The sequence below is a fragment of the Palaemon carinicauda genome, chromosome 19, assembly GCF_036898095.1.
Source record: "Palaemon carinicauda isolate YSFRI2023 chromosome 19, ASM3689809v2, whole genome shotgun sequence".
NCBI lineage: Eukaryota > Metazoa > Arthropoda > Malacostraca > Decapoda > Palaemonidae > Palaemon > Palaemon carinicauda.
The window spans coordinates 109,998,101-110,014,535 of NC_090743.1; the positions used below are offsets into that span (position 1 = coordinate 109,998,101).

The window sequence follows — 16,435 nt, forward strand, 5'->3', positions numbered from 1 at the left end:
AATCGATAACTTTGTTATCTGATCTTTTATTTTTACTAGTCAGCGTCTGGACTACATTTGAAATTGTCATAATTTGGTTTCTGTTTGTATAACATCTAAAAGACTTGGATTTATACAACGTTTACATGTAGCATATCTATCTCTCTCCCTTTTTCTGTGGTGTGTGTGTTTATATATATATATATATATATATATATATATATAGAGAGAGAGAGAGAGAGAGAGAGAGAGAGAGAGAGAGAGAGAGAGAGAGAATGTTATATCTTAACATTTTTGTTCTTCAAAATATTCCTACATCATTTCTCTCTCTCTCTCTCTCTCTCTCTCTCTCTCTCTCTCTCTCTCTCTCTCTCTCTCTCTCTCTCTCTTTATTACTTAGTAATTATAACGACTGGTGATCTTTTTCTTTACTTATGTAAGAGATAGCAATGATATCAAGCATATCACCTGAAGTTGAAAGTCCCAGGTATTGTGCTAAAGACAATCCAAATAAACAAGTATTAAGAGTCTGTTGACTCGGTTTGTTTTCCTTGCAGAGGGTTGAACTGTGATTTAGACAATTGTTGTTTTCAAGGTTCTACGTTAAGATGAAGGTCAGGTGACTGATTGTCTTCAATTAGTTAAGAGAACTAAAAAAGGAACATTATAAGCGATTATATGCTCAGTAACAGCATGCACCTTTGAGACGATGCCACATCTCACAGGTTTCATTCATAACTAGAGGGACGCTCAGTGGAGCGCAGACCTCCGCCGTGGCAGCTTATTTCTCGGTCTTTTCCTCGACCTTGACCTTGGAGAAAACCATTCCAGAAGATTAAAATGACTGCCTGATCTGTGGTCAGACAGCATCTATATCGTTTAAAACAGTTCCAGAAGACTAAAATTACTGCCTGGTCATTACTCTGCGATTAAAATTGTGGTCAGGAAGCTGTTCACACACACACACACACACACACACACACACACACACAAAGAGGTTGAAAACATAACCTCCTTCCAACTTCGTTGGCGGAGGTAAATCTTGACCCAAGTTTTTGTATTTTGTGATTGGGCAGGCGCGATGCCACATCTCCACACCAGGTCAGGAAAGGTAAATAGGTAATCACTATAGGAAGGTTAAATTCCCAGCGACACCTGTGAAGTCACCAGACCAGAAAAGACGTTTTAATTTCTTCAGTATTTTGAGAAGGAAGATGAGAGAGGAACCACTATGCAAAGCTTTGGTTAAGCTCTGAAATGCACAGATGTAACTAAGCATTGCACAACTACAATTGTAATATGTGCAACGAAGAGGAAATAGCAGAGTACTTAAAGAGTAAAAATTATGCTTAGAAATTGCAGTTTTTTTTTCAACTTTATATATGTATATATATATATATATATATATATATATATATATATATATATATATATATATATATATATGCTGTATATATATTTCTTTTGTCACGCTGAGTGGCAATCACTTGGGAATGATATTCTCCCACAAATTGCCCAAACTGCCATGTGGTGGTTAGGCAAGGGGGAGGGGATGGGAAGAGTTGACTCTTTGTGTGCATATCTATCTAAATATTTAGCCGTTATATTTGAAAGGTTGCATACATTAGTATGTGTGTGTATATATATATATATATATATATATATATATATATATATACAGTATATATATATATATATATATATATATATATATATATATATATATATATATATATATATATATATATATATATATACTGTATATATATATATATTATATATATATATATATATATATATATATATATATATATATATATGTATAATGATAAATTTTGCATATTTAGACGTGTTTTTTTTCATATTCTAATAAGCCATATATCTTAATACATTAATGTCTGGATTCTCTTACCGACCTCAGGATAAGAGCCCCAGGCGAAACCACTCAAAGACAATAACATTTGATCGGCCGGGATTTGAACTCTGGTCCAGGATGCTTGTATGACAGTGACAGTACTATTTAGCCACTTATATTGTCACTGTCATACAAACATCCTGGACCAGAGTTCGAATCCCGGCCGGTCAGATGCTATTGTCTTTGAGTGGTTTCGCCTGGTGCTCTGATCTCGAGGTTGGTAAGAGAATCCAGGCACTAATGTATTAAAATGTATGACTTTTTTGGGCTCAAGCCATGGCGTCCTGATGGAAGGTTCCTTTTTGGTAGCTTCCTTGGGTAAATAACTACTAGATATTCCCAGAGAATTTAACCACAGGTTATCACAGAATTCTAACTTCTGGAGCGAGTATCCTAAAGGTTTCCCTTTAAGACATCGTATATCAACAGGGGACGCATGTATTAACGCGCCACATAGCTATCTGCACCCCACATAGAGTTAACACTTCGATATGGAGGGGCGGAAAATAGCTGGGGAGCCGTTCCACAGCTAATCTCGTCCGTGGCTACTTTTGGTACTCGAAACGTAAACAAACGGGCGCCATTGCTAAATGACGTCACGTCCGTCCTCATCCTTCTCCTAGTAGCTTGCCTTACTAAGACGGATTTTCCCTGTGCTAATTTCATCGACTTGCATCTTCGCTATGTCTCTACCCTCGGTCTCGCCTTCTTCTGGAAAGTTGAGTACCAGGTTCCAGTATTGTTTAAATAAGCTCTGACCGTAAAGTAACTTTTACTTTTCGAGATATTTTATGTTTTTTGGCAGAGCTGTGCTGCTACCGGACACGCCATTTTATGGCGTCGTTGTTACTTTGCATGCATTACTGTATTTAGCTAGCCTGAACAGCTTATTCCGGCCTTATTAACTAATTGATACTATTAGTTATTTAGTCTTCATAGCTAGGAACTTCATATATCGTGTTTTGACGCTCTTTTATCGGTCATCGCCTGACCCCATACTAGATCGCTAGCTTAGCCCCTAGGCCAGAGCGCCTATCATCAGTGTTCATGCATGATATATTACAGTGATCCTAGGTTAAGTTATGAAGATAGTGGCATTATTTTATGATACTGTTTACTGTGATGCAAGTGTTTTCGCCTTCAGGGACCATATAGGGCAGTGTTTCCCAACGTTTTTTTAAATGATTACCCCAAAATTTTATTTCCAACTAATCAATTACCCCATTGAACATATACCCGGTAACATCGGATGTTTTTTGCAACCACCTGATGAACTGTATGGATCATGTAGCCCGCTATTGGCTGCTTATAGTTAAGGATCCAAAACAAATGCAAACTTTTCCATTTTAATGGATATCAAAATGAACCATCATCAGTGCAGAATATTCAATGTAACAATTTTAATAGATATTATTTAGTAATCACTTTGTGTTTGCTCTGATTTTTCAGTGTGAGGGTTAAGCTTGTTTTGCCGGTGCAATTTTCTCTATTGACTTTTCCATTAGAATAATTATTGTAGAGTTTGTGTATGAATTATGGCAATAATTATGGCAATGTGAATAACTCAATTTCAGAACATTTTGATTACCCCTAAAATACGGGTCCATTACCCCACTGGGGTAATTTACCCCAGGGTTGGGAAACACTGATATAGGGGATAGGTTTGATAGTGTGCCTTTCTAACCTAACCTAAATGTAGGACCCCTATATGCTCCCTTCACCCCCTGCCTTAGGGCATTCCCTCTGTGTAGCCTTGCTCCCCCTACCACGTAAGGGGATCAAGCTCCTACCAGAGTACCTTCGCTTCTCTGTCCTCCCTAAGGGAATGATCCCCCCTTAGGGTTGCGTCCGAGAATGAGGAACGGCCTGCCCTTCCTCAATTGCTGAGGTTAGGTTACCTGACCTTGCTTGCAATTGCGATACGTCTTCCAACCTTCCTAGCTTAGGGTGTAACATCCCTGCTATAGGTTAGGCCTTGGGGGAGCTAGTTCTGTGCCTTGCTTGAAACGGTACCCATGCACCGTTTTCAGCCAGGCTGCCTACCTTAGGCTAGGGAGCGTCCTCCCTTCCTCGGTGGCCGCTTTGGTACAGAGCCTCCCCTATGGAAGACCCTGCTTCTTCTCCCCTCCCCACCTATCCCTTGTATGGCCTAGCCTATGCTCAGGTTAGCCTATACCCATCTGTCCCCTGTCCTACAACTCCTCCTTAGGGTGGAGTGACAGGGCTATCTTGAGTCCCTGTTTGCAGTCCGCTCTGGTACATATACCCTTCATAGTGTCCTATGGGGTTAGCCACTGGATGCGTTTTGTCCGCAGGGGTTCTCCCCCCTCTTGGGTGTTCCCTAGCCCTCCCTAGGGCTACTCTGGCTCCCGGCCGCCTGCGGCCCACTGCCATCGGGTGATAGGGCTAGCCCCTATCATGGGTACACCCATTCAGGTGGGATGCTTTGGGGTTCGTGTCCTTACCCCTACATCCCTCCTTCTGTCTCTTTTAACTGTCCTGGTGCTGGTCCCTTGCCGCCTCTACTGTCGGCGATACCGCCCTCCCCCTTGGTGACATTCCTTGTCCCCCCCTGGCCGACAGTCCTCCGTGTGCCGGAGGGCTGCCGCCTCCCGTCGGTATACAGCCGATGGCCTACCCTCATACCTCCTAGCTTCGGTCGTCCGTCCATCGGGCCGGCCCCCGGCGTGCCAGCATCCATTGCTGGCGGCCCGGTTTTGCTATAGCTTATCCTTTGTCCCTGTCACCAAGCCGGCAGCCGAAGCCGCTGCTTCCCGCCGCTGTGCCGGCGGCCGCCATCCTGACATTACTCCTCACTTCTCTATATGTCTTCCCTAATGCCAGAAACTCTGCTGGAGCGGCCTCCGGCGTGCCGCCGGTTTGCCGGGGCCTTCCGGAGGCGCCAACAGACTTGCACCCCTTCTCCTAGCTATCAAAACCATGCTGATAGCCCTACATTGCAACCAGATGGTTTGGCTACATAAATAGATAGGTATTGTCTTACCGTTCTATTAGTAGCCGTGCTGTCTTCTTGCATATCACAATTTTCCAGCATGCTGTGTGTATCTTAGCACGGCTGGTTGCCGGAAACCGTTACCCTATGGGGTCTTCTACACCCCCAATTTAATGGCCTGAGTGGTCTCAGTCCCAGATTTATATCTTAGGCAATTCCTACTAGAATTCCCTTTGCCTTCCTGGCAATCTATGAAGAATTCTGCCTTGTGTCCTCGGCCACAAACAAATTGCCTATGGATAAGGTTACGGTAACCAGCCGGGCGGGTTACACGGAGTATGTGTCTATCTACTTCATTTCCCGCTCCACTCTCTAACATCACAATGTTAATAATTACTTAAGATTAAGTTAAAAATTAACCTTTTAATATTTAACTTTAGAATATATAAGTCATTAGTATGACTTCCTCATACTCATGTTCTCTTCCTCTTACAGTGAACCCTCGTTTATCGCGGTAGATAGGTTCCAGACGCGGCCGCGATAGGTGAAAATCCGCGAAGTAGTGACACCATATTTACCTATTTATTCAACATGTATATTCAGACTTTTAAAACCTTCCCTTGTACGTAGTACTGTTAACAAACTACCCTTTAAAGTACAGAACACTTAATGCATGTACTACAGTACCCTAAACTAAAACAGGCACAAATATTAAAGGCAATTTTATATCATGCGTTTCCTAAACACGCTAAAAAGCACGTTAAAAAATGGCAACCAATGTTTTGTTTACATTTATCTCTGATCATAATGAAGAAACAAACTGGAGGTAGAGCTTTGCTTATTACCCAGACATATTTCCCATACTATTCCCTTAGAACTACATCACATCTTCCTACTTTAGATATATATATATATATATATATATATATATATATATATATATATATATATATATATATGTATGTATATATATATAATATATATATATATATATATATATATATATATATATATATATATATATATACACATATACATACCTACATATATACATACATACATATATACATAAATACATGCATACATATATATATATACAGTATATATATATGTTACTGTATATATATGGGTTATGGAAAAAATCCGCGAAGTGGTGAATCCGCGATGGTCGAACCGCGAAGTAGCGAGGGTTCACTGTACAGGAGGAGTACGTGAAGTGCGACCACGGCTTCTGTGGAGTGAAGCGCCCGCACTTCTACGGGCACACGGCGTGTAGGACCCACGCCCCTTGCGCCAACAAGAAAGGCGATTTGAAGTTTTGGGACCCGCAGAACTGTACAGTCTGCAAGGACCGCCTGGTCGAGGCGTTCAACAATCCTCCTTCAGCGGAGGTTAGGGACGCTTCAGGAGAGAAGCTACGCAAGTGGGTGCGTGGCTCCCAAAAGAACGCCACCGGACCATACCTTGCCACCGAAGACTTGAGGGCCTTGCTTTTCCCGAAGGCATCCCCAGACTCTGTGGTCCCCAAGGATCAGATCCCCACCGTCCAGATAATGGTGGAACCGGACGTAGTCATGGCTCAGTCCATGCACGAGTGACGTTTGGATGCCGACAACGCGGAACGTATGTCGGAAATGTCGGAGAATACGGAAAGGAACCTCATGGGCGACGAACTGGACTATGAGGAAGACCAAGTGGAATACCCTGAGTCGGAGCAGGAGGTCGCTCCACCTTCCACCCCCACACCGAGTCCTACACTGACGGACGTATCACTCCCGTCTACATCTGCTACCCCGGATCCCACCCCATCCAACGCCCAGGAGATGTTCAGAATGCTCGAGGCTCTCATGGATAAGAAACTCCGTGAGACACATGAGTTCTTCAGGTCCAACATGGGAAGTTCGAAGCAGCCGAAAAGGATTTCGGTTAAGGACCTCCCTGCATGCTCAGATACCAACCCCTGGAGGTATGCCGAGCACATGCCAATTACAACGGGCAAGATCTTCATCAGCGAGAAGATCGGCTCGATTGTACCGGAAGAAGTGGAATTCTTACCGAACTTTGAGGCTTATCCGGACTGTTACGTCCGACTTCGATCTGAACCTGCCTCTAAAGAAGAGACCGAACCAAAGGAGGTGATTGTGTTCGATCTCGCGAAGGCCCAGGCTATGCTGGCCAAACATTAAAAAGTAGGGGCTTTACCTGCTCGAAACTTCCGGCACTTAGCAAGAAGCACCCTACCTACGTCGCACCAAACGATGCGACCCTCCCCTTCTTGGAAAAGGCCTTCACTGCGGTACATAAAGCAGTGGAAGAAGGAAAACCTTGCCCTGCACTGGAGGAGTGCAGACCCTTCTCCCTGACTACTCCCCCCGATGTTAGACACTGGAAAGATGTCCAGCATACATTCGTGGTAGGAAAACTAGAACCTGACGTCGCTGGCCGTCAGTTTAACGAAGACCTCCCGAAACTTAATGACCATCTCCTTCGTCGGGAACATGACACGAAGGAAAGGCTTGCCGCATCCATGTCCCTCCAGGTACAGCTCGACGTCATGGCCGGTGACACTAGGGTCCCTGACTACTACATGGTTCTCGCCAAAACACGTTTGGCGACCTTAGTAAAAGATCTGTACAGCTTCACCAAGGCTCGTAGAGCCTGTCGTGAATTCGTGTTCTCCAGTGCCACAGTGAGACACGAACCCCGGAGGCTGATTTCCTCCAACATCTGGGGTAAGCACCTCTTTCCCTCCTCCCTGGTGAAAGAGATCACCGACAAGGCCGCCACGGAGAACAGGAACCTTCTCCATAAGTGGGGCATGTCAAAGAAAAGAAAATCCTCTCAGGACGACGGCCCTCAACCTAAGAGGAAACCCACTAAGCCAAAACCTCAGCAACGTCAACAGAGACGGCAGTTTCCGGGATCCGCTACTCCCCAAGTGGCAGCTCAGCCACAGCAGACCTTTCAGCTGGTCACCCAACCGGTCTTGTCACAGTCGCCGGTTTTCACCCCTGCTTTCGAGCAACAGTCAACTACCTTTCGTCCCAAAGGTAGAGGCTCAAACAGAGGTGCAGGCAGAGACGCATCTCGCCGTCCCTTTAGAGGCAGAGGAGGAAAGGGAGCTAGCGGCCGAGGCAGTAAACCCTTGGGAAACCAGAAGCAATGAAGTGCTTCCGTTGGGAGGAAGACTCCGCCAATTCCAGGATCGTTGGACCTTCGATCCCTGGGCACATAGCATCGTCAAGAAGGGTCTAGGCTGGAGCTGGACTCAACCACCCCCAACCTTCCAGCAGTTCTTCCAACAGTCAACCCCCCTTCTGGAAGAATATGTCCTAGATCTCTTGAACAAGAAGGTGATAAGGAGGGTAAAGTCAACCAGGTTCCAAGGGAGACTGTTTTGCGTCCCCAAGAAGGACTCCGACAAACTCAGAGTCATTCTAGACTTATCCCCCCCTCAACAAGTTCATAGCGAACAACAAGTTCAAGATGCTGACTCTTCAACAGATAAGGACCCTTCTGCCTCAAGGTTCCTACACGGTCTCCATAGACCTGGCGGATGCCTACTGGCACGTTCCAATGAACCACCACGCTTCCTCCTACCTAGGATTTCGACTCCAAAGGAAAAGCTACGCTTTCAGGGCCATGCCCTTCGGCCTCAATGTGGCCCCACGGATCTTCACAAAGCTGGCAGACGCCATCGTTCAACAGCTTCGCCTCCGCGGCGTCCAGGTGATGGCCTACCTCGATGACTGGCTGGTCTGAAGAAACTTTCCCCGCCTCCCTCGATCCATATTCGTCTAACCCTGGACAACTCGGTGGTAGTTCGATGTCTCAGTCGCCAAGGCTCAAGATCGCCCCAGATAAATCAGGTGCTTCTCCCAATCTTCCGTCTGGCAGAGAAGAAGAGAAATGGCACCTGTCTGCAGTTCATCTACAAGGATTCCGCAACGTGACGGCGGACGCTCTATCTCGAACAAGCCCGATAGAGTTGGAATGGTCTCTAGACGCAAGATCCTTCTCCTTCATCTCTCACCAAGTCCCAGAACTTCAGATCGATCTCTTCGCAACGAGCGACAACAATCAACTTCCTCGATATGTGGCCCCGTACGAGGACCCCAAGGCAGAAGCAGTGGACGCCATGTCACTGGATTGGAACAGATGGTCCAGGATCTACCTGTTCCCTCCCACCAACCTTCTGCTAAAAGTCCTCTCCAAACTGAGAACCTTCAAAGGAACAGCGGCCCTAGTGGCTCCCAAGTGGCCCCGGAGCAACTGGTACCCCCTAGTCCTGGAGCTACAACCCACGCTGATCCCTCTCCCGGGCCCAGTTCTCTCCCAGCAAGTACAGAAGTCGACTGTCTTCGCTTCATCATCGAAAGTCAGGGACCTTCATCTCATGATTTTCTCTCCCTAGCCGCGAAGAAAAGGTTTGGGATCTCGAAGAAAAGTCTAGACTTCCTTGAGGAATACAAGACCGAATCCACACGACGGCAATACGAATCATCCTGGAGAAAATGGGTCTCATTCGTCAAGGCGAAAAATCCTACGGAAATCGCCATTGATTTTTGCATGTCCTTCTTCATTCACCTTCATGGACAGGGCTTAGCAGCCAACACGATTTCTACTTGCAAATCGGCCTTGACTAGACCACTACTGTACGCCTTCCAGATTGATCTGTCCAGCGACATCTTCAATAAACTGCCGAAGGCATGCGCCCAGCACCCCCACCAAAACCTATCTCCTGGTCCCTGGACAAGGTGCTCCATTTTGCTTCCAATTTGGACAACGATTCGTGCCCTTTCAAGGATCTGACTCAAAAGGTTATATTTCTTTTTGCTCTTGCCTCAGGAGCCCGAGTCAGCGAAATAGTGGCATTATCAAGGGACGAGGGTCACATTCTGTTTACAGACTCAGGAGACCTTACCCTCTTCCCGGATCCGACGTTTCTCGCTAAAAACGAACTACCCACCAAAAGATGGGGCCCTTGGAGAATCTGCCCCCTGAAAGAAGATGCCTCTCTATGTCCAGTAGAGAGCCTCAAGGTCTATCTTCGTAGAACTTCTGACTTTGGTGGAGGCCAACTCTTCAAAGGAGAAACATCGGGTAGCGACCTGTCACTAAAACAACTAAGAGCGAAAATCACCTACTTCATTCGCAGAGCGGATCCTGACAGTACACCCGCAGGTCATGATCCTAGAAAAGTCGCATCGTCTCTGAATTTCTTTCAGAGCATGAATTTCGAAAGCCTCAAGAGTTTCACAGGCTGGAAATCCTCGCGTGTTTTCTTCAAGCATTACGCGAAACAAGTGCATGAAGTCAAACATTTTGTGGTAGCCGCAGGTAGTGTTATGAAACCTGCACCTAACTCTGCATAGAACAGTGAGTTACTTGGGACTCTAACTCCTCGGGTGCCTATGTTGACCCTCGTGTGATACGTAGTGAATTCAGAGACACTTAGTGTTTTTTCATAGACTGTTCTTTCTCAAGGTGAAATGTCATAGTCGTCACATGAGTGCCGCATGCCTAGAGCATGATGTGTTTTCCTTATTAAAGACTGATGTTCCTCTGGAACCTGTGCCTTCTAATAATTTGAAATTTTCTTTCAGATTCAAGAGCGAAGTCTTTCATTACTATGTACATTATAATTTATTGTAAATTACTTTTACATCCTTTATTGCATTTATTTACCATATTCTGCAATTGTGAAATAAAATTTCTATTTTATTTACTTGTGCGTCTCAATCCGCTCCTACTTATACTATGAAATACATGGTTGTCATAGTTTCATTATCCCCTCCCTTTTTTCTTTATAAAAATGATGAAGATAATTGGTTCAATCCATATTATATACTCAACTATGCTATGTAATATTCCTAACTGAATACTTACTTGCGCTATACCTTCGAGACCAGACTGTTCTCTTTTACAATATACAGTGCCTAACCACCACTTGTGTGTCATTGAGAATGTTCCTATATGAATATCAACCATTCTGTCTTGTCTCTGAGTTCTTCACGTTCTCCCCGCAAGGTGGGTAGCCCTTCAAGAACCACTTTGATCCTCAGCATAGTCCGTTGGGACTTCTCTGCCAAGGGGGGCAGGAAGTTTCAGCCCCACGGAACCTCTATCAAGATTACCATGCTTACTCTATTCAAAGCCCTCGGCACTTACATTATAAGGGGAAAATCTACCACGATACATTGATTCTCTGGTATTCTTCCATCAGGACGCCATGGCTTGAGCCCAAAAAACGGATTTTGAGCGAAGCGAAAAATCTATTTTTGGGTGAGATAGCCATGGCGTCCTGATGGACCCTCCCTGCTACTTCGTCCAGCCTTTCAGGTCCCACCCTGTCCTGCTGTATCATGGTGATCGGCAAGCAACTGGCGTCAGGATGAGGACGGACGTGACGTCATTTAGCAATGGCGCCCGTTTGCTTACGTTTCGAGTACCAAAAGTAGCCACGGACAAGATTAGCTGTGGAACGGCTCCCCAGCTATTCTCCGCCCCTCCACATCGAAGTGTTAACTCTATGTGGGGTGCAGATAGCTATGTGGCGCGTTAATACATGCGTCCCCTGTTGATATACGATGTCTTAAAGGGAAACCTTTAGGATACTCGCTCCAGAAGTTAGAATTCTGTGATAACCTGTGGTTAAATTCTCTGGGAATATCTAGTAGTTATTTACCCAAGGAAGCTACCAAAAAGGAACCTTCCATCAGGACGCCATGGCTATCTCACCCAAAAATAGATTTTTCGCTTCGCTCAAAATCCGTTATTTGAATATATATATATAATGTGTGTGTATGTATGTGTATATTTTTTTGTAAATTCAAAAAACTAAAATTTCTTCATTTTCCAGAGCACAAGATTGTCATGGTAGGCTTGGACAATGCAGGGAAGACAACGATACTCTACCAGCTGCTGATGAACGAAGTCGTGCATACGTCGCCAACCATCGGCAGTAATGTGGAGGAGGTCGTTTGGAAAAACCTCCACTTCATCATGTGGGACTTGGGAGGCCAAGAATCCCTGCGTTCTGCATGGAACACCTACTACACCAACACAGAGGTAAGTGTCTGTACCCTCGGCTGACCTTAAGCTTATTGTATATTGTAGCTGTGTTAAGCATCCAATGATTTGTTTAAGATTTAAAAAAAAAATTGTTGAATTTTTTTACTTTTTCTGTTTTCTATTTAACTTCCTCAATTGAATTGGTCAGCTGATATTCAGTTTTTGTTCTCAATTTCTTTATGGATACTCCAACTGAATTTACATTCTTGATCCCTTTTTTTCTGAATTATTCAATTGATTTATCCAGCTGAGGAAAAGCCTCCTACTTTTTTGTAATTACTTTTTTTTAATGTTAAGATTTGTGAATAATTATTCTTTTATGCTTTCATAGATTGTTTTGCTGAACTCCTAATTGCATTTGAAAATAAAGAAAATTAATAATGAGATTTTTTTGTAAGTAACGTAGCACTTGAAAATACTGTACAGAAAAGTGCTTGAGGGAATACTGCATTCAAACAGTTGTATTTGTAAATACAATAAGGAAATAATGATAATGAAAATAAAGAAAATGGAGTCATACTGTAAAGTAGTTCTTATGACCATTATCTGAATTTCCAGTTTGTTATCGTGGTCATAGACTCGACAGACCGCGAGAGGTTGAGTATCACCCGAGAAGAGCTGTACAAGATGTTGGCGCACGAAGAGTTGTCTCGTGCTGCCGTTCTTATATATGCCAACAAGCAGGACATCAAAGGCTCGATGACGGCTGCGGAGATATCCCGTCTTCTCAACCTGACGTCCATTAAAAAACACAAGTGGCAAATTCAGGGTTGTTGCGCTCTAACAGGAGAAGGGTAAGTCTGCTATTATTGATAGTTGTTTACTTTGAGAAACGTCAATCTTATACATGTTTACATATTAGGTGTAGTAATCAGGAAATTTTAAAGTGTTTCATGGTTTTGAAGTGATAAAAAATGGACAATGGTTTTTATTGAAAGTTTTTATTCATTTATTGTATCTATATAACTTTTTTTCTATTCTTCAATGTTAAAACCCAGTGTATTGACAGACATACTGATCTCCAAGTTTTCATGTTACATTTAATAATTGAACTAGGCCATTGATTAAACTTTCTAAATTACCATAGAACTAGTTTGATGTTTTTCTCTTGAAATAAGGGCTTGGAATAGGGTGAGAAAAGTTTGACTCTACAACAGGATGCATCAATGAAAATGTCCCATCTAAAGGTAATAAGCAGTACTGTGGGGTCCCAAAGACATTTTGCAAAGATTCAGAAATTTACGAAGGGGTTAATGGGCTTCTCAAATGCATATGCAGTATTATGAAAATGAGAGAATGAAAAATATAAATGCAAAGTGGAGAGCAGCGTGACAGGATACCAGACTGGGAGACCTCAGGTGACTGAAACGTGAGGATTGAAATTAGATATTGAATTTTGTTTGATGTCTCTATTGGAAATTATTAGGTTGGCAGTGTATATACAGTATTATAGCCTATAATAATTCCAGAAGGGAATAGGAATACTGTACAGTATTGAAATCATTAAACAATACCATAGTTTTTTAATAATACTCAGTTACAATTTGTTAGACGTTGGTTTCAGTGTGATGGATATTTTTCAACACAATTTACTCAAGTTAAAATAATGTCCAGAAAATTCTGTAGTTATTAACATGGACCATTTTTATTTTTCAGATTGTATCAAGGGCTTGAATGGATTGGCAGTACATTGAAAAGTAAATGACAAAACTATGGCTGAATTCTGTAGGAAGGTTAAGCCTCTCAAGCTGTGATTGTCTTCACTAAGGTGTGTTTTAACAGTTGTCAATTTAGAATGTGCAAAGAGACACTCATTGGTTCTTAGAGACCAAAAGTTATAAAGACTTCTAAGTGAAGGAATTCAATGTATGATAAGTGTCGTAACCAGCAGACAAGAGTGACGGTGCCATCCATTTTACCCAAGCCTTGCTCTTTCGTGTTGAGCAGTCCTCTTGTAAGAGGAGAGAAGGCTAAGACTTTAAATTGAAGAGATTATTCACCAATTTTTAATAAGTACATGTTATTATTGATCTCTTTTTCTCAATACATTTTGTGCATACTATAGTAGCTTTGTAGCTTCCGGTCATGTAAAATGTGACGCTACGTCTAGTTTGGGACGTTGCGGTACGTTGTGATGATAGCCAAAGGAGCATAATGTTCGTTCTTCCACGTTCAAATTGTTGCAATAGACATCATCATCTCTCATCATCATATGGATACTAATTTTGTTTCATATGCGCATGAAGTGCAGTAGCAGTTACATTGCACAGGACGCTTGAAGGGTATGCAGCATGTGCAGTACAGTATAAGTTTTTCTGAGAAAGTGAATTTTTCTTGGGTGAACTTCAATGCCGTAAAATCTTAGATCTTTCTCATCTGCATTTCCAAGTCATACTGGGTAATGGTACTGTACTTTGCATATTAGTGAATCACCCAGTAAATTTTCAGTTTTTATTTCTTTACGATATCCATGTTTTTTTTTGTTATCTATCCACTTTTTCTCTCTGGATATTCCAAGAGGATAGTTATAGGGTGTCATAAGCAAAGACACCTGGATGTCATCATGGTACTACAGTACTTCACTGAGAAATCATCAGAATGTCATTTGTTAGTCTCTAGTTTTCCTTTGAAGTTAAAGGATACATTTATTGAAATTCAGTCCAGACCACCTAAATGAACTCAAGCATGAAAAAGATGACGGTTAATATTTCTAATGGGTGGGAAGGTTATTCTGTGCATTTTACTGCTGTAGAGAGGTTTTCTATAATATCCTTTTTTAAAGTACTGTATAAGGAAGCGTAGGTTTAACTAAAGTACCGGGTGCCGTACGTTGTATCGTAATAGTATCTTGTTTGTATATTTATATGTGTGTGCGGGTGGGATTCATTGCGTTGTTTCAAGCATGAATCACAACTTTTCATTCCTGTTCTTTTCTTGGATGAACATGTGTGTTGATATACTGTACTACTTGATTATCGATGGTGACGGCTACGATGAATATTACGAAAGTCGTGGTCTAGAGTTTTAGATTAAAGTTTTATTTCTTTTCTGAGGTGAAGTAACCACAGTGAGTTATTTTTATAAGTACAGACTCATTTCAGTGTTTTAGTAGAGTCTTTTACCTTTAAAGAACTAATGTATTCAGTTTCTATACTGTGCAAATGTGCATCGCATTTGCTGCTGTCCAATGTGAGAACAAGGAGTGCAGTACAGCGTTGGTTAAAGACTGAACTTGTGAAGACTAGAAATGAAGTGTCCCTGTCATGGTGAACGGAAAAAGATTGTCTTGAAGTTGCTAAATGTATTTGACATTTTTGAAAAGTGAAATGCAACAATTGGTTCAGCTCTGTGGGGTAACAGTGTAAAGTGAAAATGCTTCAGATTGCAGCCTTTCATGACTTAGCAGTATGATACCATTGACACATATTTTGTAACAAACCTTTGAGAATATGACCTATGTTTGCAGTTCATCCTGAAGATGTGATGTCTGTCTTGGTAAAACCTGACAGTTAATATTTTCTGATTGTGAATGATCTTTGTATTGATAAAGTACTGTTTGTGAATATTTGTCTTGATTAAATACTGATTGTTGTGAATGTGATATCTGTATTTCTGTACTGATTATATAATTGAAGCTGAAGTATTACATAAACAGCAATTCATTGACTATTAAAAGATCTGGTAACAATGTATTTCTCGAATAATTGATAACTGTATCTTAAAAGTATTATAAGGGTTTACAGTACTTACACAAGTTTCTCTATGTAATTGTGATTTGGGAAAGAATGCTTTTTTGTTGCTAGGTTTTATATGATGGGTTTGATTCAGTTTTTCACCATTTTTTTTTTTTTCTGTACCCAGTGGGAACTTGCAAGGCTTTTGTTCATTATCAACAACTCGAGGAGTTTTGAGAATGGTAAGATTATCAAGAGTAAGTGATGTTTTGAAAGGATAACAATTGGAGATTTTTTTTTTTCCTTTAAGTGAAATTTTACTTTATTTTCTTTTAAATGTTAAAGCATAGCAGTCATTTGCTGGCTTTTCATGATGAATTTAAGTATTAAGTCAGATAAAATAGGAACCTTCTTTCTTTATCAAGTTTTAGCAATGGTTATTTTCAATATTTAATACTTCATATGATGCAATTTGATAGTCCAGGTAGAAAAGGAAGTTTTGTTCTTGAGTTTATATTGTATTTGCATTACACCTCATCAAGGTAATTATTTAATTGCATGTGTGATGTGTTCTTTGCCCTGAGCTGGCAGAATCTGAAGATGAAGAGGTACAGGGACACAAATGGATATTGCAGCTAATGTGGTGCAACTTTTTATTTCCTGAAAATAAATGGACTACATATCTAAAAAGAATAAAGTTTGAATTTCGAGCTGTTGTCTGTCAGTAAAAGATTTTGCCTGACAATCAGACATGATGTCTGCATTTTTTTAATGTCTGGAAAATGTTTCATAAATGTATATAGGAAAAGAGATGTTTATTTTGAATAAAAACACCTTTTA

The 16,435-nt window shown here is 41.9% G+C and overlaps 1 protein-coding gene across 1 annotated transcript in view; it reads left to right on the top strand.

Moving 5' to 3' along the window:
• The window catches only part of Arl5 (ADP-ribosylation factor-like 5), a 58,660-nt gene extending 42,225 nt beyond the window's left edge, over positions 1–16,435 (top strand). The window contains exons 2-4 of the mRNA XM_068393731.1: positions 11,710–11,918; positions 12,480–12,715; positions 13,578–16,435. Of these exons, the coding sequence (XP_068249832.1) occupies positions 11,710–11,918; positions 12,480–12,715; positions 13,578–13,626 (494 nt within the window). The 3' untranslated portion in view covers positions 13,627–16,435. The remainder of the gene's footprint in view (positions 1–11,709; positions 11,919–12,479; positions 12,716–13,577) is intronic.